Below are 27,500 nucleotides of genomic sequence, written 5' to 3' on the forward strand. Positions count from 1 at the left end.
TCCAACTTCAAAAAGGACTCTCGGCGAACACAAAAGCTGGTAAAAAATGTCTAGGAAAAACATTATTATATTCAACGGGTCTCTTGCAAACCGACCTGATATCAAAAGTAAATTGAATGTATCAAATAATATACCAACCATAAACAAAGGAGAAAATAATCAATTGTTTTTGCAAATTATATTTAGAACAATCTCGTTATTTCAAGGAAAGAAAGGGCGTACATAAATGTACTCTTCAGCTGTGGGTGTGGTGTCTCTTTGTCGTACGGATTTCCTGTATTCTATCAATCTGATACATATCATTACGTCGTAAGAACGTACGGAGTGCTTTCAAATCATTATTCTTATCGCAATGATGATACTGAATCTTAAAAACATCACCTAGCCTCACATCTCCATATACGTCCGTGTTATTGTTAGTAATCAAAGCAATTATGAGGAAAAAAGAAGCAAAGCTGTTCATTTGAATCTTGTTTTGAGCTTCTGAAAGAAAATAAATGTAAAATTGAGTGACTTATTTCATTTCTTTAAACAAGAAGACTTATCAATAAATGTAAAATTCTATTTCAACACTTGAGGATCCGCTAAAAGAATTTTCGTAATTTCTTGCACTTTGTCCAACTTTTCTTTTATTTTCTATATAGCTTCACTTTAAACCAAAATTCGTTATAATTCTTTCCCCAAATGAAAAAAAACAAATTTAAATAAAAAAAAATTAAAAAAAAAACGTGTTTGCCTTAATGTTGCCTTTCTAAGGTAAATTATGATCTTGTGATATTTAATAATTCAAATTGTAAATTTCCATTATGAAAAAAAAAATTATTGTACGTATTAAAGGTTGCTTGACTACAAAAATACACGGAGAAGACCATTGCACCCCCCATCCCTCCCTCCTCTCTCTATCACTGAAAAGAAGTACAATCACATTACGACTACAACTGAGGAAAACAATAATTCTCACGAGAGCAGAAAACACACGGAGTTTGAATTGAACCGTAACTTGCCCATTGTTCACAAATTACGCTCATAAATAACTAATGGCTAATGGGAACAAACCTTTTCGGGAGAAACTCATAAAACTTCTAAACGATTATTGCCACAAATTGCACTAAATCACAGGCGAGAAACCGACGCTGAATCCGAAACCATGGACAATAACAATACCCTATTGAGGAGGCTGATCAGTGATTAGAATTTAATATTTCTTTTGCACGCAGAGAGAGAGAGAGAGAGAGAGAGAGTGAGAGAGAGAGAAGAGAGAGAGAGAGAGAGATTAATTAATGCGATTTGGTATAGCTATGGACATTGATAGGTGATGAAATATATTCTTGGTTATCCATAATTAGAATTTGAAAGATAGATAAAGTCAATTCTGTTCAATCCATGATAAAATCACTTACATGCTATATATATATATATATATATACATATATATATATATATATATATAGAGAGAGAGAGAGAGAGAGGAGAGAGAGGGAGAGACTTTTATAAGCACAGACTAATAAAAAATAAATTTATTTCGTTACTTGGTGATACTAATATATTGCTGACCCTGGTGGCTGGAATGCACTCTACATATAAACCTGTCATTCCTTAAGGAATGTCAGGCAGTACAACGAGTTCACTAAAAAGCTGGGGGGAAAAAATAATAGTATTTCTCATTTTTTTTTTTTTTGGTCATGTAATGTATGTGCACCACGTCCCACTTCGCTCCTGCTAACCACCTGAGCCGTATCACATATTCTCTCCATTCCTTTCGATCTCTCCAATTTCCTTTCACCTTAAGGAAACTGGAAGTAAGCGCAGCATATTCCTCCCCATTTCTAGAGTAACAAGTCTTTGAGAACGCTTTGCTCGAAGCACGTACATCCAATAACAATTTCTACGTGACCTTGCCAAGCTCTTACCCACCTCAATTATCATTTGTTTGGATACAATGCCTAAGTTTTTACATTGTATTCTTTTATATAATTGTAATATATAAAGGTATATAATGTCTTCATAACATTTATGAGCAACAAGATTATCTCCTATTGTACAAAAACTTCTCGTAAACAATGGTCCGATTTCAGACATTTTCATCAGAACAGGTACAAAGAATTGACACTTGAAAGTATTTGAAGTTGGTGCGATTATTTATTTTCCCCTTCTCTTTTCACGGGAAAAGGTGATAATCTGACAGAAGAGGCATTTTAAAAAGGAGCTGTAATATCTTCCAGCAAGCGGGGAAAAGGTGATAATCTGACAGAAGAGGCATTTTAAAAAGGAGCTGTAAATTCTTCCAGCAAGCGGGAAAAGGTGATAATCTGACAGAGAGGCATTTTAAAAAGGAGCTGTAATATCTTCCAGCAAGCTGGAAAAGGTGATAATCTGACAGAAGAGGCATTTTAAAAAGGAGCTGTAATATCTTCCAGCAAGCGGGAAAAGGTGATAATCTGACAGAAGAGGCATTTTAAAAAGGAGCTGTAATATCTTCCAGCAAGCGGGAATAGGTGATAATCTGACAGAGAGGCATTTTAAAAAGGAGCTGTAATATCTTCCAGCAAGCTGGAAAAGGTGATAATCTGACAGAAGAGGCATTTTAAAGCGGAGCTGTAATATCTTCCAGCAAGCTGGAAAAGGTGATAATCTGACAGAAGAGGCATTTTAAAGCGGAGCTGTAATATCTTCCAGCAAGCTGATCAACATAAGATTAAAGACCGGCCAGTGAAATGGAAAATGTGGTTCCGCCGCAAGTCATACAAAAGACTTACCTTTGTGGCTGAATTACTTTTACTGCATCATGGCTGAAACCCTACAGCACCACGCTGGAATTGGCTTAAGGCGTAAAATCCTGTTTCAAGGCAGGATTGATATACGAGTTGCAGTTTCATACCATACACTGATGTTGAAACCAAACAAAGTAAAGTAAAAAAAATCTTCAGATCAGCGAGGTCATTTCTGAGAATGCCAAAGGGGTATAATCAGATTAAGAACTTCTTGTCATTAAGATCTTATAATGGTAGCGATACATGTTTGTATGTGTATATGTGTGTGTGTGTGTTTACAAAATATGAAAGCACATATACTGTATCTCTCATATGATCAAAATAAATTAGATAACAAGTAAATATATATAAAATTCTCTGTACCGAGAGGCGATTGTTTACAAAGTCATCAAATTTCAGAGATGAATACACTGCTACAATAAAGCCATATAAATCCAAATATCGGTCGAAACAAAAAGAATTTTATACCATTCCATTTACTAATAAATAACAATTGATTTTTACGGGAGGTTATTTTACAATAAACCAAACATTTCTAATTCACATGATGATTGGAAGCAAGTAAAATGTTAGAGAGAGAGAGAGAGAGAGAGAGAGAGAGAGAGAGAGGTGCCGCTTGGATGGAGTAGGATCGTGCCTGAAATGGGAGAGTACTCTTCCAAGACGTGCGCTATTTGAATGATGATCTCCATTTCCTGATGGATGCTGGAGAACTACCTCTCAAAATTTTTAGTCCTCTCTCTCTCTCTCTCTCTCTCTCTCTCTCTCTCTCTCTCACACACACACACACACACAAAAGAGAGAGAGAGAGAGAGAGAGAGAGAGAGAGAGAGAGAGAGAGGAAAACGATGATAGGGAAAGGAGACGGAGAAAGGGAAGAAGGAAGAAGACAAATTATTCTTATATATGATAATATTTTAATTCTGACAAAATAATAGATCCGGCAATACTTTCCTAGTATATCCTAATGTGTCATATTTTTCAGATCACTACATTTATGGCATATTAAAATAAAATCGACAAATTTCTGTGAAATTCTTGAAACGGCAGAAAAGTGGGTAAATTATGAGCAAATAAAACACTAAAATTATATTGATAAAGGGGTAGTTAGCATAGAAGAATCGCTAAAAACTTAGGCCAAAAGGAGAGGACTTAGCAATTCAGACAAAATAAATTCTATATCACAGCGTGATAACAAACATCACTGTGTCTCATACGCGAAACAATGTAAACTACAAAAGTAGTAGTAGTAGTAGTAGTAGTAGTAGTAGTAGTAGTAGTAGTAGTAGTAGTAGTAGTAGTAGTAGTAGTAGTAGTAAAAAAAAAAAAAAAAAAAAAAAAGCAAAACATGGATAAAAAACATGATTTTCTTTTTCTCTTCCCTCTTCGTGTTAGTGAGCTCCCATTTCTGGTTGATGGCATCCATGGAAATGCTAAAGAGATGCAGCAGCGTATTTCAGTGAATATTCCAAGGCAGATAACACCCCATGTGCCTTACAAATAGGCCGTGTTAGCAACGCTTGGCTGGTCTCGAAATACGTAAGAGCACCACAAACGGAGGGTCATTAGCATAAAATATATGAAAATAGAATAAATTATATTTAGTGTACTAAGATTTTTTTTTTTGTTAAGACAACCGTAATGATTAAAAAAAGAAAACAGCAACAGTAATACTAAAATAGCGTTACGAGGAAAACGACTGATAACATATTTTGCAGCCCGTGAATTAAAACAGTTTAAGAGACGGGAAGTCGCAAAATGAAGCAAGCATAATAATATCGCATTATTAGGCAAGATTGTATCGTGGAACAAATTTATAATACCATATTATATCAAAATACGTTATGTTATACATTGTGCTGTTTAATCATATAATATAATGTATTATATTATATGTACTACAATATAATATAATATATTATAATAATAATATAATATAACAAATTTAAGCTAGTTACAACTCAAAGTTATGGAAAAAATAATGGTGGGAATAACAATGAGAAAAAAAAGAGTAACTTGGATATGAGAGTAAACTTAAGTAGAGGATATCCTAACAATATGTAAGAAAAAGGAGTGGAGATGAATGCCAGATAATAGATGGACAAGAAGAATAACAGAATGGGTCCCTAGATATTGCAAATGACGCAGGGGAAGGAAGAGAAGATGATAGATAGCCCACCTAAGAAATTTTGTTGGTATAGACTGCTATAGAATAACCGTAAATAGATGCTTTTGGAAGGAGGCCCTTGTCTTGTAGTGGTCCAGTAACAGCTGATATATATATATATATATATATGTATTATATTTATATTTATTTATATATATATGCATATATATATATATACACATATATATATACCTATATATATATACCTATATATGTATATATATGGATATATGTTTATATATATGTCTATATATACATATATATATATATATATATTGTTCAGAGAGCCTTGAACTAGATCAAGTTACTCGCACAGTGATGTTTTTGCATCTTTTCTGGTTTTGTTTTGAGCAGTGGGATTTCTTTAGCCTCACTTACGAAAGCTAATTGAAGATCAAGGCTTTCAGACAATTTATCACCCGTATGTTCAAAGAAAGTTGTGAAACAAGGGACGCGAGCACCAGTGGTCAGACTAAAGTTTAGAGCCAGATGTTGTTTTTTATTGGACTCAACGTTGTTTACGTCTAACAGGAAGTTCACACGTGTTTAATGGTAAAGCATGAATCACCCTTTTCCGTGAGCTAACAATAATTTCCACCTGTCAGCAGATGCTAGATTTGATTTGCCCATTTTGTTGAAAAGCGAATTGTTCTCTTGAAGAAATGTAAAGGTAAAAATTATATTTTTATCTTGAAGATTTTTTTTTCTTTTACATGTTGCTCGAATATCATCTACTTTAGTTTGCTCCCGGATCCATGTTGCTCTTTTTTCTGTTTCTCAGTATTATTCCCATCATTATTCTTTGCATAGCTCTGAGTTGTAACTAACTTATGTTCTAAGGCTATAGTTCGGTTACAAGTTTCAGATGCATATGCGAATATTGGTAGGACCACCTGATTAAATACGTTAATTTTAAAAAGAGTGTCATTCTACTTTCCTCAGAAACATGGAGCCTTACCAAAGCCTTAGAACATAAGCTAGTTACAACTCAAAGACCTGTGAAAAGAATAATGATGAGAATAACACCAAGAGACAGAAAAGGGCAACACTGATACGAGAGCAAACTAAAGTAGAGGATATTCTAACAACGTGTAAAAGAAAGAATTGGACATGGGCAAGCCATATAATGAGCATAATAGATAATAGATGAACATCGAGAACAAAAGAATGGGTCTCTAAAGATTGCAAAAGAAGAATTGACGAGATATGAAACGGTGGGTATAGACTGGCATAAATCATTAACAGACATTATTAGAAGTACTATACATGTCTGTGGCCCTTATCCTGCAGTGTCGTAACGGCTGATATGATATCATATGATATGATATATATATATATATATATATATATATTCAAGATAATAAAATAAACAAAAGAACACTGTCGATAAGAAAGTGAGGTCAATTATAATTTGAGTTTTGAACACTATAAATTCGATTCTCCTTTATGAAACAATTTATTGAAAATGATTTGACCACTATCATTAAATCATCATTGATAAAATAGCGATGGAATATTTTGCAACAGTAACAAACACAAACGAAATAAAACAAAGAAGCAGTAATAATAAAGGTAATTATTAAAGCAAGATAAGAAACTGAAATTGAAATAATAGTATTAAAAGTAATGAGACGAAAATTTTAAATATTCTGTTGAAAAAACAAGAAAAGAAACTACAGTACAAACGGTGGAAAATAAGAAAATAAATTATCCTCCTCCATCGCATTTATGCTAATCGTAAATTCCATTGGGGGAGGCAAAATAGAGGACCATTCCTTATGCATAGGCTTTCAACTCAACAGCTCTACTAAAGAGAGAGAGAGAGGAGAGAGAGAGAGAGAGAGAGAGAGAGAAATAATAAAAAAATATTTTTATTCTGAGAAGAAAAAGTTGGAAACTTGACAGTTATGAGAGGATATGTCAAAAAGTTAGAAAGATTCTGACTTGTAAAATAATTCTTTTTAAACATATAAAGCGGTTACATGTTCCCTTTATATCTAATCTTAGGCTTATCAATCGATGGCTCCTTCCAATCAGCCCGTCCTTCAAACCCCATACAATCCCGTTTTCTGAAGATGAAGTGAATTCTACACAATCGTTATCCCTATTCACAAGGAAAGGACTTTTTATTTCGATCTTTCTTTCTCCGCGATTCAACTGACATAACTGATCCTTTCTTCTTCTATGCTCGGTAATTCCTTTATCGTCTGGCCTTCTTTTTCTCTCAAAATTACTGATGACTACTGTTAATTTCCAGGATAATTACAGCTGTTGTCTTCCTTTCTTTATGTATGTCTATAGGCATATTATGACTTAGCTTTCTAGGCTGTACATTTATTACTTAAATGAATTGGATTTCTCGTATTTGTTTATATAACAAGAAAAATCTGAAAATGAATGATAATTGCATGTAAAATACATTTCATATATTTTGATTGTATCATAGCAATATATTGATAATACAGATAGAGCTATAAAACGACTCATAAATAGAAATGTAACGGGAGAATACAAACACGATAGAACTGTAATAATAATAAAACATAACAAAACTTTTCATTGCCTTAAGAAAATTTCGAAATGGGATAAAGAACTTTTCCATGACAAGAATACTTTACAACGTCGACCCTCCAAACTCCTGGAGTGAAGAGAAGGGAGAGGGAGGGAAGGAGGGAAGGCTGAAGATCAAGAAACGAAAATACAAGAGATCAGGTTTCTGATAAACAGTAAACGAATTTTCTTAAATGAAACTGGTCTAGAGGGGACCCTCTCAAGGAGTAAATACCATATTACGAGATTTTAACAATCGTCAGTTTATTCGTAATATTCCGGAGTAAAATGGAAAATGCTCTAGATGCTATACTCCATCTAATAATACTTCTATTATGACAAATAAATTCCACCTGATCCTGAAATATGAAGAAAATAAAAGTGTACCTCCTTCTTTACTAATCAATACAGCTTACCTGTATGTTTTAACAAACTACAACGCAGATAAATACATACACACACACAGACAAACACACACACACACACACACATATATATATATACACATACATATATACACACATACATACGTACATACATACATATATATAATATATATATATACACATACATATTATGATAGATAAGACATGAAGTCCCTTTGGAATCAACTCTCATCTTTATCTGACACAAACTGTAAAAGATTTGAAGTTTTCAGCCCCATATTTGGAAAGTAAATTTGACTACTCAAATATTTTTTATTGCAATTTCTACTTGTATCAAAAGTGTTTTTATTAATATCATAATTGTAAAGGACCTTAATTAATCACAGGTTTTCAATAAGTATTGGCTTTTATACTGATTTATTTTGTTAATTATTTTATATTTTTCGTTACTATCCAGGCATTTTAAGCCAAAATCGTAAGATTGAATCAGTTTCCGATGTTAAAATATTCTAATGTTTTTAAACAACCCTGGTGTTGGGAATGAATTCCTGACGCCGTTGGTTTGTGTAAAATAAAGATGAGAGATGATTACAAGTCTTCTCACTGACCTATTTATCATTGAGCTTAAGTTTATCAGAAGTTATATACATACAGTATATACATAATATATATATATATATATATATAACTTATATATACATATATAAATATATATATATATATATATATACATATATATACATATATACACTCATTATATATATATATATATACACACACATATAAAATGTAGGGTCAGTTATCAGTAGCAGGTATTGCAAAATAACTGTAAAGCATCTCACATACCGAGGAGCGTAAGACAAAACAATTAAGCATTGCCTTACGATACGATAATGAAAGACAATGATTTCACATGTAAATTGTCATTATAAATTATTCACTCAAGTAGAGTCTGACAACAGAAATAGTTGAATTTTCACGCAATAAATTTATCATTTCCACGATTAATTTTTCATTTTCATATATTAAAAAGTACTCATATCCAACTGATTTGTAAGTTCAGTTATCAATTAAATTTTTAAATGTATCGTTTTCAAAACTTGGGAATCTAAACCAAACAAACTTCTAATAAAAACCTAAAATGCGAGAATTTAATTGATGAGTAAGATGTTTGCTGAAACGCCTGAACATTAGTACCATATGAGGATGTATCCTATGTTACATAATTGTGCTTTGAGTTCACGTGAATTTAAAAGAATTCTGCGGTCAGGGAAATCTCATCAGAATTCCATCACGTCCAGTTACAATCCACATACACCTGGAACTGCAGGGCACCGCTAAGTTAATGGGGTTCCCAATTATCACAGATCATTCCAGGAGGATGGGGCACTGCATTCCAGAGGAGGGAACCACATTCCAGTCATCAAGCCAGGGCCCAAGGTTACTTAGGTAGTGGAACGGTATGATGTCCTTGACATTATTCACATTGGAGAGTAATCTAATTCGCTCAAATTGTTTTTTATTTTTAATCACTTGGACTATCAACAATAAGAACGATGCAGGCACGTCATGTGCAGTTACTTTCAATGAAGCCATTTCTCAATTCAAATGTTAAGTAAATCATAGCATAAGCGAAAAATCTCATGAAGAAATTAAAGACATATAGTAACAAGTCGTGCCTGGGTTTGTAGCATTCTGCTTCTCCTAACAGGGTCACATCTAGGCTTTATAACAACAAATATAAAAACAACTACAATAATAATACCTTCGAGAGTCGAAACCGTCCCCTTTGGCAGGCCCCATCTAATCGTGCTCCCCTTCAAAAAATAGGAATCGGAAAAAAAGAGAAAAAGAGAATAAACGTCACAGGACGCTTGTCTCGAGTCGACACATTTCGTTTTAACTGCCAGTCATTAGGTATGTAAGAGCGTAGAATTAGGCTTATGTTGACGTGGTAGGCTGTCCTTCCCGAGGCAAGGACACCACAAAGTGAAGGCCCCGAACGATAGGGAAGGCCGGTGGGCACCTATACCCTGCATACCCCTCCCCTTATTTGAAAGCAAAAGACAAAGAGTATGAAATGGTGGAGGAAACAAAAGAGTTATAAAAACTTGAAAACCTCTTCAGAAGACTTCCTTCTTCTCTTACTCGTCGGGCCCTCTTACCGATAACTTATTTATTCATAGGCCTAAAAATGAACATAGGGTTAAAGGACTCGGGCAAGGTAACAGATACATTCGGCTGAAACCGTAGCTTAGGCGAGGAACGTGTATGATGTGGTATATGACTAAAGTTATGTATTCATATAAGAATTTCATGAATGTGTTTACATGCATGCTTGCATAAAACACTATAATATAAAATATTTATAATGTATGTGTGTATGGGCAGGGAGAGGATCTTTTTGAATAGTTTCACTTCACGGGATGTGGGTTACCTTTATCGAGTTCCTCCAGTTTTGATGGGATACTTGTGTTATGACAGAAATACAGATTCACGTCTGGTTTCTTTTCATCACTTTCTCTCATAACTCTAGCCACCACCCACAGCGGCCGGCTACCGACCAGGTACAATATTCACTGCTAAGGTGAACAGAGCCATAATCAATTTTTAGGAACGTAGGCTACCCATTTGTTCCACCTCTTCTGGTCCGAGAGAGCTTTATTGCCTTATTCTATGTTTGGGTTCCCCCAGGTCCCTCAGAGTGAGGCACCTCGTATATCCACCAGAAAGTTGCTAATGCATCTTCCGGTGTATTTTGCATCTTCCAGTCTTGAGTATTTATCGAGCTTATTCTTAAACACGCTCACTCCTAATATGTTTCTTAGATGAGCTGGCAGCACATTAAATAGTCGCTGCATTATCGATGCTGGTGCGTAGTGGATTAATGTCCTATGTGCCCTCCTTAGCTTCCCTGGTATAGTTTTGGCTTGATCTTTCTGATATTTTTATCTCCATGATGATGAGAGAGAGAGAGAGAGAGAGAGAGAGAGAGAGAGAGAGAGAGAGAGAGAGAGAGAGAGAGAGAGAGAGACTAATGGTGAGCCTTACCTTTGCATTACGATGAATAAAAATCTCGTGATGGTAGGATATACTGTATAATACCCCTCTCACGAAATGCTCATCATTATATTTGTTTCATAAGAAAACAAATGGTGAAAGGACACGAGAGAGAAAAGGTAAAACATTTTTTACAGCCCTTTTGAAAAGGGGTTGATGTTAGTCTGTAATTCAGTGTCAACTTTTCCACATGGCCTCGTATATTCTTGAGTTTTTTACCATTTCGCTTCCCAAAAGTCCTAATCAACATCATAGTGATTACGCTGGACTCCGATTACGTCGCTTTTATTGCACGGAAAAAAAACCCTTTTAGATTAAACAGAGAAAGAGAAAAATTATCTCTGGTTTTTAGCTCAAGACTTGAATGGCATTTTAAACATTGATAAAATGTAGACAGTTCTTTTCAGAAAAGAACTTGAAAGGGGAATATAGTTTATATAATAAAAAAAAAAAATTAAACTATTCTTATAAAGGATCTAAAATGTTTTGTACATGGTCATAGTGTTTTCTAAATGTATATAAAACATTTCTAAAACGATTATCAAAAATAAATGTATGAATATACATAAACACACTACACACACACACACACACACACACACACACACATATATATATATATATATATATGCGTGTATAAAATACATACATATATATATATATATATATAATATATATATAGTATATATATATATATATATATATATATATATATATATATATATATATATATGTGTGTGTGTGTGTGTGTGTGTGTGTGTAAATATACAAGCATACACGCATGTATGTATATGTATATACTCTTTATATTCATAGTGTACTCCTCACTGAAAACGAGAATTTAAAGCATAAAAGGCCAAATGAAGGCTTCTAGCAGGAAATTACCTTGAAATATTCACTAGCATATGAAAAATTAGAAGATCAGAATTTATATTGCATAAAACAGCTATTAGTAAACAACTCTTCTAATTATTTCGTGTGTTCACTTGAATTAACACAAAATATAAAAAATAATTACAAGAGTTAATAACATTTTACAAGGTAAATGGAATTGCCATTAGTCCGCTACCTTTTTAAACAATCGAAAGCTTAAATCGTTAAAAAGTAATGAAATAAGATTTTAATTTAAAGATAACTTCAAATCTAATGCGAGTTTTGCCTGTTAATGAAATCGTGGATAAATAGAATACTGAATACTTGATACTGAAATGCTGATATTAAATGTTATTTACAGCTGTATGTATTCCCTAACACATCGTTACTCTTTTAATATAGTAGCCATTTTTAATCGAATCAAATCAATTAAGGAAATTCATAAGTTCAAAGTTTACTGAAAATGGTTCTCAGTTGAACAGGTTGATGAAGGTCTCGTTTCATAATCATATATGACTGACCTATTACAAAAAAATTCTTATTATTTCTTACATATAGTTTATTCGTTCTTTCTATGTTCTTTCCTCACTAGCTGGTTTCCTTGTTGGAGCTCTTGGACTGCTTTTCCAACTAGGGTTGTAACTTGGCTAATAATAATAATAATAATAATAATAATAATAATAATAATAATAATAATAATAATAATAATAATAATAATTGCACACAAATACAGAAACGGACCCTTTACTTTAAGGGGCGGTAGTGAGATGTTTGCAACATCACCACTATCAGATTTATCAATAAAAATAGTATCTTTATTGTTTTTCCATTAAACAGAAAAATATCTCAAGCAAATAAGTGAAATATCAAACGTCACTTTTCAATAGTGTGGCAGTGCACAGTGGGGGGGGGGGGGGGTTGTCAAGGTGAATTCAAAGTACGACAATCATGAAAAGAATGCAATGTGCGCAAATGAAACAACACATAAATACATCTATGCACAAAAACACACAATAAACCTTAATATAAACACCTTTCAACCGAAAATAAAACCACGAAAGAAGTATTTCAGGCATAAGAAAGCCATGTTTTTAAAGCAGATGTCAAATAAAAAGAAGGGCGGGCCACACTAACCATCCAAATCTGGACCAGAAGTCAATATCTCTTAGGTTGAACAAAATACTGAGAGAGAGAGAGAGAGAGAGAGAGAGAGAGCTCAGGTAGGCCTGCGAGGTAGTTCACTTATACGTGAGTGAGTGAATAGTCACGCCAGAGTCAATGAATTGACTCTGAGTCACGCAACCTCCATATTAACTATATCCTTTCTAAACCGGAAATAACAACCCCGAAGGTTTTAAAGATATTGAGAGACAGAGAGAAATGGGTAAGAGGGGCAACGAGGGAGACTAGGATTGCTTATATCAATTGTCTGAGAGAGAGAGAGAGAGAGAGAGAGAGAGAGAGAGTGTTCTAACTGAAGATTTTTGAGATATTGTTGTAAGTGAATATTCTTGCGTTACGAAACAAACTTAAACTATACACACAGCAATATATATATGTATATATATATATATATATATACAGAGAGAGAGAGAGAGAGAGAGAGAGAGAGAGAGAATCTTTTTTTCCATCCCTGTCATTTGAGAAAGTGATGGAGGTTTTGGAAGTCACGCTTTTCACGACCCAACATCACCATCCCCCCCTCACCTAGACACACACACACACACACACACTTCTTCCTATCCATACCCAGGTCTTAAAGATGACTTTGGGAATTTCTTTAATATCTCTTTGGTCAAGGTTTTAATAGTTTCTCGGCGATGACGGCATCGTGTGATAAAAGGTTTTGTCCATACCATTACTAGTAAAATATATCAAATGTAATTTTGAAGTTGGAATAGTGTAACTTAAAAATACACATTCTTACTTGCATTAGAAAATAGTATAACTGACACTATTGAAAACTGTTCCAAACATTGGGAATCTAAAACATGATATACACATGAATGTAAGTAGCCTTGAGACTAAAGGTAATTAAATGGGTACCTTGCAAAAACAAAAGACCTCTGTTTAAATCTATTAATCCTGTTCCCAGCATCTATTATCATGATCCATAGATATAAAACATGCAATTCTTCTAATCTTTTTTATCAATGAAGAAGCATTCTATTTCAACTTATATAAATTTATTTCTCTTGAAATTCTGTACCCGATGCTCATTTACCGATTTTTCTATCTATCAATATAACTAAAATTACCCACTATCATTAACTGCCTTTCGTCTAAATATAACAACTCCTAACAAATACAATACAAATTCTCACAGATTCTCCTTCACAGCTGAGCGATTGATAATAACCCTTATGAATTCATGTGTTTATGGTAAATTCCTGTGATATGAGTAGTCTTGCCTTCAGACGTCATGCAGCAATAACAATTATAAGGCTAATTAACGTATAAAACGTTCCATACACGAGATGAAATTAATATCGCTTTATCGTATATTCTGTGAAAATCCGAAGATCAATCATGTTTATGATTTGTACCTAACCATTATATTCATTCACCTATACTTGAACCGAAAAAAAATATCATAACGAGATAATAATCGTAATAGCAAAATCTAAAAGGAAAGTCGGAAACCCTTATACAGTTATTAAAACAACCTAATTACATCTCTACCTTTTGCATTGAATTAGAACTCTAAAGCTTAAAGTTAATAATAAATGGGCAATAATAGTGCCGAAAACTAGCTGACTGATCACAGCAAGTGTATATAATAAAACAATCATGTATTACTTTTAATCATAAATCCCACGACCATGATTGGACTTTACTTAAAGATATTCCTACTCCACTCTCTTTTTATTATACTCAACACTGGTGCCGTATATTCTGTAGCAAAAGAAAGAAAGAAAGAAAGATAGAAATATGTCACAATGATTCCGAGTACAAGTTTCAGACATCTTCATTCTTGCGTTATCAGACCATAACTGTTACCGAAGGAAGTCTCGAATTTCTAAAGCGACGCAATCCAAAAAGCTTCAAGGTCATCGCCACGATGCCTGACAAAGAATCGTTTCGGTTATTTTACGACTCGAATCATAAATTCTGGCCTATATGTCACTTTTACTATGTTGAAAATACGGATTACTTGGAAGTAACCAATATCTTCACCGGTATGCATGAAATTAACTTATCGGCAGATACTGCCATCGTTATCATCAGAGTCAATATCTGTATTGAGCAACGGTAGCAAAGAGAATTACATCACAATATTGGTGGTTAAAATACATGAGAATGATTACTGAAAATCAAATTACTGTGTTACATTTCAAAGCTAAATAAAAACATTCGAAATCTCTAAATGTAAGAGCAAAGACAAAGTTGATATATAAAACGGCGAATTATCGATAAAGTATGCCGAGAACTATTTCAAAATGTGTTCTGGAACGAGGACAAAACGAGAAGAAAACAACATATCTTCAAAATCTGCCAAAGATGACTTTAACACGGACCGATACAAAGAAATTAACAACAGATAATATGTTAAACTGAAGAAAGGTTCATGCCAATATTCTTACAGGAAGATTACTGGACAACAGATATCTACGGGTTAGTGGATGAAAAACAAACATACAAACATCTACGGAAACACCCGATTATATCAGTATTAGTGAAGCTCTCTCTCTCTCTCTCTCTCTCTCTCTCTCTCTCTCTCTCAAGTAGATACGTCAGAAACTTCGATTCCATGAACCCAATTTTAATCCCTACTCCGAGATGATAGAATACAATGAAACACAGCCCTACTACTAAAATGAGTCTGGTTTAGGACGGTGGATACAGTGGTCTATGGTTCATTGCTTAGTCTATTTGATCGCCTTCGATTCCTACTATCACCTACCTTTAGATGAATACCAGCATTTACGGGGTTAAGAAGATACGAATGGGGATAACAATCTTACCCCTCAGGATTTGCTGAGATACCAGAAGGCTAAATTCTTTCGGTACCACCTCCTTCAAGGAGAGAGACGTGCATGATATAGACATAATATATATATATATATATATAGAGAGAGAGAGAGAGAGAGAGAGAGAGAGAATCTCTCTCTAATATATACTTATATATATATATATATAGAGAGAGAGAGAGAGAGAGAGAGAGAGAGAAAACAATCTCTCTCTCGTGCATAGGAAGAGCTATCTGGAAGAGGGTATTGAAAGAAAAGAATTATAAGGATGAGAAATGAGTCACGGATGACTCATGCCTGACGTCATAGACACAAGCATATATTGGGCCAGGTATTACATGGCCTCGTGTACACGGATGTATATTCAAATGGGAAGCCTCGATGATCAACAACTGATTAGCGATAACAACACTATGATGTCTAATTTAAGTATTAAGTAGAGGTGGAATGTTTACCTGTTCATGGCCATTCTATACTAGTCTAATTAACCTATTTTTCTTATCTTGTCAATCCATCGTCTTCTCTTCCTTCCTGTGCTTAATGTCCATCTGTTATTTGCAATTATCATTATATGTCCCGCCCATATCCATTTCTTTTTCTTACATCTTGTTAGCATATCCTATATTTTAGGTTGCCCTCGTGTCCAATTAATATTTTTGTGTCTCTTCCTGTTATTTTCATCATAATTCTTTCCATTGCACTTTGAGTTGTAACTAGCTTATGTTCTAAGGCTTTAGTAAGGCTCCAAGTTTCTGATACTTAAATTAATACTGGTAGGACCATCAGATTAAATAATTTTCTTTATAGAGAAAATGGTATTATAATTTTTATAATCTCAGTTTGTTTACCAAATGCTCCCTATACCATACTTACCTTTCTTTTAATTTCAGTGCCCTGTTCTGGAGAAACTCTTACTGTCTGTTTTAAGTACGTATATTCATTAAAAATATCTGAGAGAGTTATGCATAACCCTTATTTGTTTGTCTCTCTGCATTTTCATTAAACATTTTCTCAATTTTACTCACATTAATTTTCAATCCTACTTTTCTGCGTTCTCTATTGCATTCTTCTATCATCTTTTGCAATTCCTCCCATGATTCAATAAATAGAACTATGTCATCTACAAATCTAAAATTGTTAAGGCATTTCTAATTAATATTAACTCCTACATTTTCCTAAAAACTAAAAATTTAGACACTTCTTAGGGACAACATGAATAATATATATGTGTATATATAAATTTATATATATATATATATATATACATATATATATATATATATATATACAGTATAAATATATATATATATATATATGTGTGTGTGTGTGTGTGTGTGTACGCAACCGGCAAAAAATGACGGCTAAATATGGATAGATACCCACCCTCATCATCAATCGGGGGACCCCTCTCACCAGGGAATGAAAACTCGCTGTCCCCCCAACCCATGGGACAGGGAGAGACCAAGCATTCATACATTTGACAATACCACTCAGCGGTATACACACACACACACACACACACACACATATATATATATATATACAGTATATATATATATATACAGTATATATATATATATATATATACTGTATATATATACTGTATATATATAGATATATGTGTATATAAATGTATATATATATTTATATATATATATATATATATATATATACTGAATTGGTGTACATGACTAAATGTTTACAATTTTAGATGGATACTACCCACGCACACAAGATTCATCACTTCCCATCTATCGGGGTACAACTCTCACCAGGGAATGACAACTCCCAGTCCCCCAGGAGAGACCGAGTGGTCATACGTTTGGCAATCCCATTCAGAGGTGTATATATATATATATATATATAGTGTGTGTGTGTGTTCTTTATTATATAGGGTAGGTATACCAGAGAGAGAGAGAGAGAGAGAGAGAGATACCGTATTGTGGTTTGACAGTGCAAGTTACGAAAGCAGAAATGCTTGTCATCTTTGATGGTGAAATTCCTTTGGATAAATGGGGAAAATCGTGTGCCGCGAATCCTTGAGAATCCATTGTTAAATATTCATTAAATCAATGACGTGGGAATACATACATGAAAACAATCTGTTCCTAATTTTAGGTGACTTTTGGATTTAAAAAAAATGGCACGGTATATGACTTTAACACCAAGAATGATACTGACTTGACCACAATAAGTCTTTATCTATTTTTAAATATGAATATAAATTTATTACAAACATAAGATTATTTCAATATTTCTCATACAAATTACATGTCAGAAAAGAATGTTATTATCGGTGGTGACCCCTGACATTCCAGCATCCATTTCAAGGTAATATACCGAAAGGTGATAAAATGATCATCCTCCGTGGGAAAGGAAGTCTTTTCTCATAGCAATTTTACAAGAAATAACCAAAAAAGGACGCTACCCATTTTTTTCGAGCAATGGTATATATTTACAAACATCTCCATCTTATGTAATTATATAACATTATACTAAAAAGAACACTGTTACAATCACGCTACTACTACTATTACTACTACAGTACTACTACCACCACCACTACTACTACTACTAATACCGAGACATACCTAGTTTATAAATGAATTCCACTTTTGAAATCAGTTGAGACTTATTTGAATAAAGATTTTATCTAGAAAGCAATTAAGTAAATAAATAATAATCAGTAGAGTTACGGAATCCGTATTGGTGAGAGGTGAGTTTTTGAAAGAAAAGTGACCGCATCTGAAGCATTTCAGCCTTTCTCAATATTCAATTCTTTAGCTCTGGCAGTGATGGAGTGGGAGTTTTTTTTTTTTTTTTTTTTTTTTTTTAATAAAAGATGAAAAATATTATTACAAACTCCATATTTACATTCGTAATGCCTTATTTACTTCTCTTGTAGTTTATCTATTTTCTTAGTTCCTTTCCTCACTGGGCTATTTTTCCCTGTTGGAGCCCTTGGGCTTAGAGCACCCTGCTTTCCCAAATAGGGTTGTAGCTTAGATAATAATAATAATAATAATAATAATAATAATAATAATAATAATAATAATAATAATAATAATAATCATTATTATTATTATTATTATTATTATTATTATTAATATTATTATTATTATAGTAATATCGATGCAATTTCATCTCCAACTGACTACTAAAGAATCAAGATTTGCAATTAAATAACTAAACAAAGAAAACAATATACGGTACATCAAGTAGTGACAGGGGCTTGTAACAACGTGCCAGCCTTGACACGCTCATGAGTTCCCAGACCATAATAATCAGTGAACGTCAATTACGACAATCATTTAAACTATCTCACACTCAACTAGAATGGTTACCCCCCACCAACGTACAATATCTTCGCCAGCGGCAATAACTATCACGAGAGAGAGAGAGAGAGAGAGAGAGAGAGAGAGAGAGAGAGATATTTTCACATCGTACAGTACTTTAGGTGATCACCATCACGCCATGACGAACGATTTAGTGACATTTTTACCTACGTGAAGATCGCAGTATTTATTTTAAAAGAGAAAAATAATATGTCTTTCCGTCCTTATACTTGATGTATAAAATAACGTGACCATGCAGAATTCACCTTTTCAAAATATTCAAGAAAATCATCACGTGCAATTTATATACTATACTTATTCATTTATATTAGATATCTACTATCTTCTGGGCAATAATTAATTTGTTGGCAAAACTAAAACATTATACAAATGTAGAAAATTATATATTCTATACTGTAGCTCAGTTGTATTTTCTAAAATAGACATTTTAGCGAAGGAAGTGATCAAATTCATATATTTCTAAAAGGCAAATTAAAGAACAAGTAGTATAATAAAGCCAAGTTTCCATTCAATATAGACAGCAAATACGAACACGGTCATTTTTTATCTTTTATTATGAAATACACATTTTACATGGAAGATTTTCGCTCAGACAATAACTTTCACATAATTTTCAAGTCAATATATAATCTTGTAACCAATATATCTTAAAAATGCTCAAATTCTTTTTTTTTTTTTTTAGTTCTGCAGAAAGAAATCTTTACGGCTGTAAAAATCATAGACCAGGCTAAAAAAAAGGTAAAAGCGATAAATTGGACTGTAAGATTTATGTCGGGATGACAAGAAAAAGTTCATGACAAGATTTTGATTGAAGATTAAGGTAAGTAATGAAAAAAAAAAAAAAACTACTAGGGGAAGTACAGTGTAGGTTTTACAAGCAAGATGGTGCGATGATTAAGAGTATAATTAAACAGGTATGTGAGAAGTTTGGAAATAAAAAGAAAGAACATATTGTAGCATACATTGACCTAAAAGGCTTGTGGTAGAATGGATAGAGAGACAATGTAAATTGTGTTGGGAATGTAAGGTTAGAATAATAAGTTGTGAATGGATTGTGAAATATTTCACGTCTGTAGATAAAGTGAAGAAATTGTTAAAAGCTGTTACAGCTTGAAAGTGGAGAAAGTTTTAAAAAGTTAAAATTGTGCTATAGAAAGAGTAAATGGAAACAATGGAGATGGAGTAAGTAATGTTTGGATGGATGATGCAAGAATTAATTAGTGGCTGATTTACGAATGGCTTTTGAAAAGTGAAATAATAGAGCAAGGTGTGTATGTGGTTTTGACATGTTACTGATGAGTCTTCTTCGTTGAGTTCAGAAACGATGTATGTTTATAAGGTTTTATTCCCCAGGAGGTTCATTCCTGATTCAAAGGTTAATGGGTAGATGTGACAGTGACTTAAGTTGTTACCCTCTAGAGCCACCCCTCTAGAGGTAATGGCTTGGTAGACTAAGTATACACACACACACACACACACACGCACGCACACACACACACACACACACACACATATATATATATATATATATATAAACAATATTAAGTTGGTTACACTAACAACTGGTGGCTCAAGAGGAAATATATCATAGTAATTACTACCAGATGCAAACTTTTTGTTAATCCATTAATGAGTCTCCTGTGCCAGAAAACTCCAACACATTAACTGTTCCATTCACCTATACAGAAAAATCTCCATCAGCACGATAGTCAGCCCTACACACCCTGCACCATTAATCAGTACCTTGCATACATTAACTTGCATCCTGCATAATAAATCACTTCCTTTCCCCATACTTCTTTACTCAATCTATCCAGCACTTTCTAAGTCTTCCTCTCTGATGATATTCTCAAATTATACACTCTCTTACCAACCTATAGTCTTTCAGTCTCTCTGCATTACCATGCCCCTTAATACAGGCTGATATACCTCTCCCAATAATCTATCCCTTTTCACATTTTACATACCTCCACATTTCTCACCCTTTAAGATTTACTTGGATCCCAAGACATTCGCTTTCAACTTCAAGACCATTTTCATAGTAGGGTCACCAGTCCCTTCAAATAATCGAAGTTTAGCTCTTGTATACTCTCCAAGTCTTTTGCGAATCTTTGGCGTGCAACCTATTATCTCCCGTGTATCAATTATTTCATGATATCGTCTCTAATCCCCCCATCATCCATTACATTTACTCCTGAATACTCAACTACTTCTATCCTCCTATCATCGATAAAAATATTTACAAATCCATTCTTTCGAGGCTTCCTTTCACCTTCATAACCTTATTCTGGATTATTCTTACTCTCAATATTCTCTTTGTGCAAATATTTTCACCAGTTTCAGTAGCTCATTTCCCCTAATTTCTACGATTTCCTGCATTCATAAATAAATTCAAAATCCATAAAAACATTATGTGCTATTATCTCAGAATTACTATTATACCAAACCGTTCACCTTTCTGTCTGCATGTTACAACATTGATCACCTTCATCATACAAACCTTTAATAGATTTTAAAGAATGGTGTTCTTTCCACAATGCTTCTTCATCAATTCTATCGTGAGCTTTTTTAAGTCCATGTGTGCTACCCCTAACCCTTTTGCCTATATTTTTAAACTTCTCACAAGCATTTTACCCACTCACCCTCCCTCCTCTTCACCAAACATCTCATATGTCTGCCTCCATAAATCCATTTGCTATACGATATACTTTCTCAATCAGAATCCTACCATACACTCACCTTAAAATCATGCCGTTATAATCCTTATAATTCTTTCCCCTTATTCAACGGATCAATTATCCAGCTCACTTACTGCTCCCGGACCTTTCTCTCATCCTGGTCAGCTAATTAATTACGACTTCCTAAGCCTATTACTGGATCTTATTTCTAATCCTATCAACTCTTGGTATTTTTTCCATTTTCCAATCTCTTCCTTTCCCTCCTTATATCGTCAACGGTCACTTCCACAAGCATTCTCACGTATACGCCAATCAATAACAACAATGGGTGGTGTAATGGGGAAATATAAAGTTCTTAGAAGAAAAATACATGATTTGAGCTGCATCTGCATTACAAAAGAAAGGCTCCCGTAACAAGTCTTCTAGAGGATGGATGGGATAATCAAGAACTTGAGGAGAATATAAATGGTTCTATAGATAATTAAACGCAGGAGGAAAGGCGTAATGGCCTACTGAAAAAGTCCCGACGGGAGATCGAATCCCGCCTAAAGTCGATAGCCTCTTTAGTGTCTGCATCCTCATCATCATTGTGAACTAAGGGTTTGTGGAAGCGTATAGGTTTACCTGCTGCGTCATTAGCAGCCATTGCCTGGCCCTCGCTGGTCCTAGCTTGGGTGGAGAGGGGGCTTGGCTGCTGATCATATGGATATATGGGCAGTCTCTAAGGCATGTCAATGTCCCTTGTCTTTCCCATTCATGGAAGGCCTTTAAAATCTTTAAAGAACAAACAGATTTCAGAATAAACGATGTAATTGGAAATTTTCTATATAATGTGATGCAATTCAAGGTCAATGGTTTGAGTATTTTGAGGATTGCTTAACGTGGAAGAAAGGAGAGAGGTAGATCTGAGTGACGGAAGATTGAAAAAGGTATGATAGAGTAATTTTGAGGAATATCATTATCATAATTGCTTCTAACGCCAAACACCGCACGATGCAAAGGGCCTTTGTGAAATTTCCCGTTTCGCCTTCCCTGTGCTTTCACTTTTACACAGTCAACACCAACTTCCCGTCGAATGGATTCAATTAAGTCTAGACCTTCCAGCTTTTCCAGTGCCCATAGGAACTTTGCTGAGACTATATAATACTTCTCTCCCAAGGGTAGCATCAAGAACATGTGCAAGTAACCTCCATCTTCCATTCACCACTATTTAATGTACATATTAAACTTTCATTTAGTTTAAGGTATAATATCTCACTCTATCCTCCCATGTGAAACCTAACATTATTCTGAAAGCTTTATATATTGCCGTCTGGGAGTTGCGTAATTTTCTGAGAGCTCAGGTATTATTTTTCAAGTGTAACAGACTTATATAATATAATCAGGTGAGTTTGGATTAAATATTGGTGATAACAGAGCCATGTTTTGATTAAAGGTTTGAACAGTTTAGTGTTGATAGGATTGAGTGCATTATTAGGATATATTTATTTGGAGAGGTATAATTTTTTGTAAATTACAAGATGGCACAACTAAATGTGCAAGAGTTTTTGGAAAACCCAATTGTTCAGGAATTATCAGAAGCTAATGTAACTAAATTTCAGCGGCTTTATTTTAATGGCATGTGGTGGCCATGCAACGAGCGGAATGATTAATCAAGTGTTTGGCCTTAGAAGCAATGATAAACTCGGGAAAGTTGTCGGAAGAAGATATTGTAGCAGATTTTGTAGCGACGCAAGGATCAGTTGACCCCCAAATTTGATTAAGTTGAAGATGATGGCAGAACGGGAGGAACGGGAAGAAAAACTTAGGCAGAGACATTGCCAAAAAACATGCAAGGGAAATGGAAGCAAGACGAGAAGAAAGGGGGAGAGAGAGAGAGAGAGAGAGAGAGAGAGAGAAAGGCCGTCTGGGAGTTGCGTAATTTTCTCAGGTATTATTTTTCAAGTGCAACAGACTTATGTAATATAATCAGGTGAGTTTGGAGCTTGGGAGTTCATGTAATTAGCCAGTAGTAGTAGTAATAATAATAGTAATAATAACAATAATAATACTAATAATATATATATATATATATATATAGACATATGTGTGTGTGTATATATATATATATATATATAGACATATGTGTGTGTGTATATATATATATATATCTGTGTGTTGCTTTTAAAAAATAATGACCACCACGTTCCCGTTAGCCTTAATGTATTCAATTACCCTGATGTTAGTGCTTTAAAAATATAGCAGCCTGCCATTAAACAAGTTCCCTTCCCAAGGGAAAACTTTGGATGCATAAAAAAGATTATTAAATGTCTCCCTCATTTCTATAATGAGAAAATAGACTAACCTCATATCATAATAGTACTGCATAACTTGAAATACTATTCTATAAATACTAGTGAATATCGCTCATCCAGGAAAAGCTAAAATTCTCTCAAGGCAAACGGAAGAAAGTTGTAAAGTCATAAATTTTATGACTGTACTTCAATGAGCGCTGATGCAGTTCTATCCTAGAGAGAGAGAGAGAGAGAGAGAGAGAGAGAGAGAGAGAATATGTTACACTACCTCATCCTGATTTGTGGAATAGTGTGTATAAATGCAAATACTGAACACTTCCGAACTACTTTTTAGCGACGAATTTAAAAGACGATTTCAAAACAAAACACTCTTTTTAATTCTTAAGGTTTCTGAATTTTTCTTAATAGCTTTTATGCTAAACGAAATTAATAAAGAGAAGGCAAACCTCATTGGTAACCCTGTGTTATATACTTTAAGAAATAACCTCACCCAAAGAGAGACTGTTAAAAGAAATTGCTACATTTAATTAAGTACCTCCCAAAAATATAGAAATTATTACAACGATTTCAAAAGATAAATGTTGGCAATTTTGAATAAGAATATAAGAGGAAAAACCTACAAACCTTAGGGAACTCAGCACAACGAAAAATTAAAAGGGATGAGACTTTGTAATCTGAAGGTATTGTAGTATGGAGGACTGTAAAACTTAAAGGCACTAATCTAAAAGGAAGATGTTTTATGGTGTAAAATATATGAAGATAATTACCTAGTGCACTAAAGAAGGCCGTTTCTCTAAATGAACACGTATAATCATGCATAATTATTTTCATTGACGTACCTATGACGCCTGCCTTAAATGCATTGGTATGGGATTCCTTGCCCTACAAATATAAATAGAGGACGAAAACACATGACACATTTAGTTCATAATACAATTAAAACACTAAAAAACTTACTTGACGAGGAAATATAAGGTGACAGGGACACCACTGGCACTCGATCGCACAAGGTCATGATCCATCACCCTCCTGTCGTGTGATAACCATTGGTAGTGTCCCCTGTTGGTGGGAGAGAAAGAGAAAGTTTGCATATATGGTCAACTAGCTTTCCACTGAGGGGTCAAAATTGTGAGTATACTCAATATTACAGTATGGTATCAACATTGAACAACTCAACAAAGTGAGGTACGATGCTGCATAACTAAGCGCAATTAAAATGTGTTATATGTACTTCATCACTGAATATGACAAAAAAAAATAAAAAATTCCAAATAAAAAATCCACACACACAAACACACACACACACACACACACATATATATATATATATATAGGAACATACTGTACACACATACTGTATATGTATCTATGTATATATATACATATATATGTGTGTATACACACACACACATATATATATATATATATATATATACTGTAGACCCAAAAAAACAAGAGGGACCTAATTGTAAACAACTGTCATAATTTCCAGCACCGAAGCAACTATTATTTACAACTTGTTTCTTTAAATGACCGACTAGATAGCTTAGAGTTAATTCAAGCTGATATGAAGCAGTAGGTCTTAAATCCATTCATATCCAGTATTATATCAATGGACATTTAACACATCCAATGATGTTACTGATAAAAATCATTAACTAGGATAATATATTTAACACGTTTAACACAATGAATGAAAGAATGTGATAATGGCTAAAAAATCAGTAAGAGATTTCTAATATTACTATAATCTTCACTTAGATAACAATAGAAGATAATCTATAACCATATTCAAATATCGTATGATTTTTTTTTTTCTTTTTGTGGTAAGGCCTTTAATCATAACTAAACATTGGAACACCAAAAAGCGTAATTCATTAAAAATAAATCCCCTAAACGAGCCTCTTTTCCTTTCACATTAAAATTTCAAGTTTTCAACTGTTACTGACTTAAATAATTATATATATATATATAAACCGATGGTACGGTCCATCAACAGCAGACCTTCAAACAGGTCCACACTACATAAGAACATAGAATATTCGGATCAATTTTTTTTTCTATATGGTCGCTCTTAACTTCGTGATAATATAAATAGTAACTTTCTTTTCCTCTCCTTAAACTCATGTTGAAAAGTTACAAATCAAATTAGCTGCAATTATGTAGATTTGAAGGACACTCAATTCCAGAATGAGAGTGGGTGGATTGGCAATATACATTTTAGTCATCCATGCATTTCACAGAAAACGATTCTCATTTCACCGATAGAAAACGTACATAACATTATCTATTAAGTATGGTGGACTTCACTATTCGACAAGCTCTTGTGTTCCAGTCGAAATTATCGCACAAGTTTTTACTTTTACAGTTATGATTTATAATTTTTCAACAAAATAACAAAACTTTATTATTTTCATATTTATATTCAAAGCAAAAGCACGATGAAGGATGATAGCATAATATTTATAAGCGGAGTAATTTTTGCAATAAAGTCACAATTCAATTACAACACATACGTAACATTTACTCAAGACATCATATTATGACAAAATATGACGCTGAAAAAAAAACATTATTACGTTGTAAATATTGTTTGCCTTTAAATTAGAAACAGTAATAAATAAGAAAACTATTACATCCACATCTTCAAAGACGTCATACTACTCCTCTAAACAAACCAGTTTCAATGTGCATTTGCATCTATATATCTACAGTGCTCTTCAATACAATATACATTATCATTTCAAACGAAAATCACAAGCCTGGATAGTAACTTACGTGGAATCTATAACGGCGAGAGAGAAATAGCAGTGTTCTTTGAGGGTGAAGTGAGATGATACCATGGCCAGTAATTCGTGGGTAAGGAGGCGGGGTCCCACGCCCAACTGCAGGCGGCGATCATCTAGTAGCACCACCTCCACCCGCAACCCCACGCTCATCTGCAATACAAAGGAAATTGAAGTATTTCAAGTAAGAAGATATCAAAACAATAACACCAATAAAGAAGTAATTTCCAACAAAACAAGATAAAAATCATAAAACTTATCAATAAACTTCCACAAATTGGAGCGTCCAGATGAAGATGATGATGATGATGATAGTGATTATTGTATGGGTTAATGTGATGGATTTTGTTGTTAAAATTTATTGCCACCTCAAAATAATGGAATTTCAATACATAATAGGCAAAGACTGTCAAACGCTATGCAGTCATTCAAATGACACTTGAAAAGGGCAGATGGCAATAAATCTTGATTAAATTCAATCAAGATATCTTTCTTATTTGGGGTTTGACTATGATTCGTCTATCTTAAGGTCATATAATTTACACAGATACTTTTACAAGGATCCAGTATGATATATTTCGTGCAGATCATAACAATTCTATTCAATC

At 33.7% G+C, this 27,500-nt stretch overlaps 1 protein-coding gene across 6 annotated transcripts in view; it reads right to left on the reverse strand.

The window, feature by feature from the left end:
* The window catches only part of LOC137642636 (FERM domain-containing protein 4A-like), an 807,510-nt gene that overhangs the window by 200,699 nt on the left and 579,311 nt on the right, over window positions 1–27,500 (reverse strand). For all 6 annotated transcript variants that reach the window (XM_068375382.1, XM_068375384.1, XM_068375379.1 and 3 more), the window contains exons 2-3: window positions 26,885–27,045; window positions 25,064–25,165 (exon numbers count right to left, since the gene is read on the reverse strand). In XM_068375382.1, coding sequence (XP_068231483.1) covers window positions 25,064–25,165; window positions 26,885–27,045 — 263 coding nt within the window. The remainder of the gene's footprint in view (window positions 1–25,063; window positions 25,166–26,884; window positions 27,046–27,500) is intronic.

Source organism: Palaemon carinicauda, chromosome 6 (assembly GCF_036898095.1).
Source record: "Palaemon carinicauda isolate YSFRI2023 chromosome 6, ASM3689809v2, whole genome shotgun sequence".
NCBI classification, from domain to species: domain Eukaryota; kingdom Metazoa; phylum Arthropoda; class Malacostraca; order Decapoda; family Palaemonidae; genus Palaemon; species Palaemon carinicauda.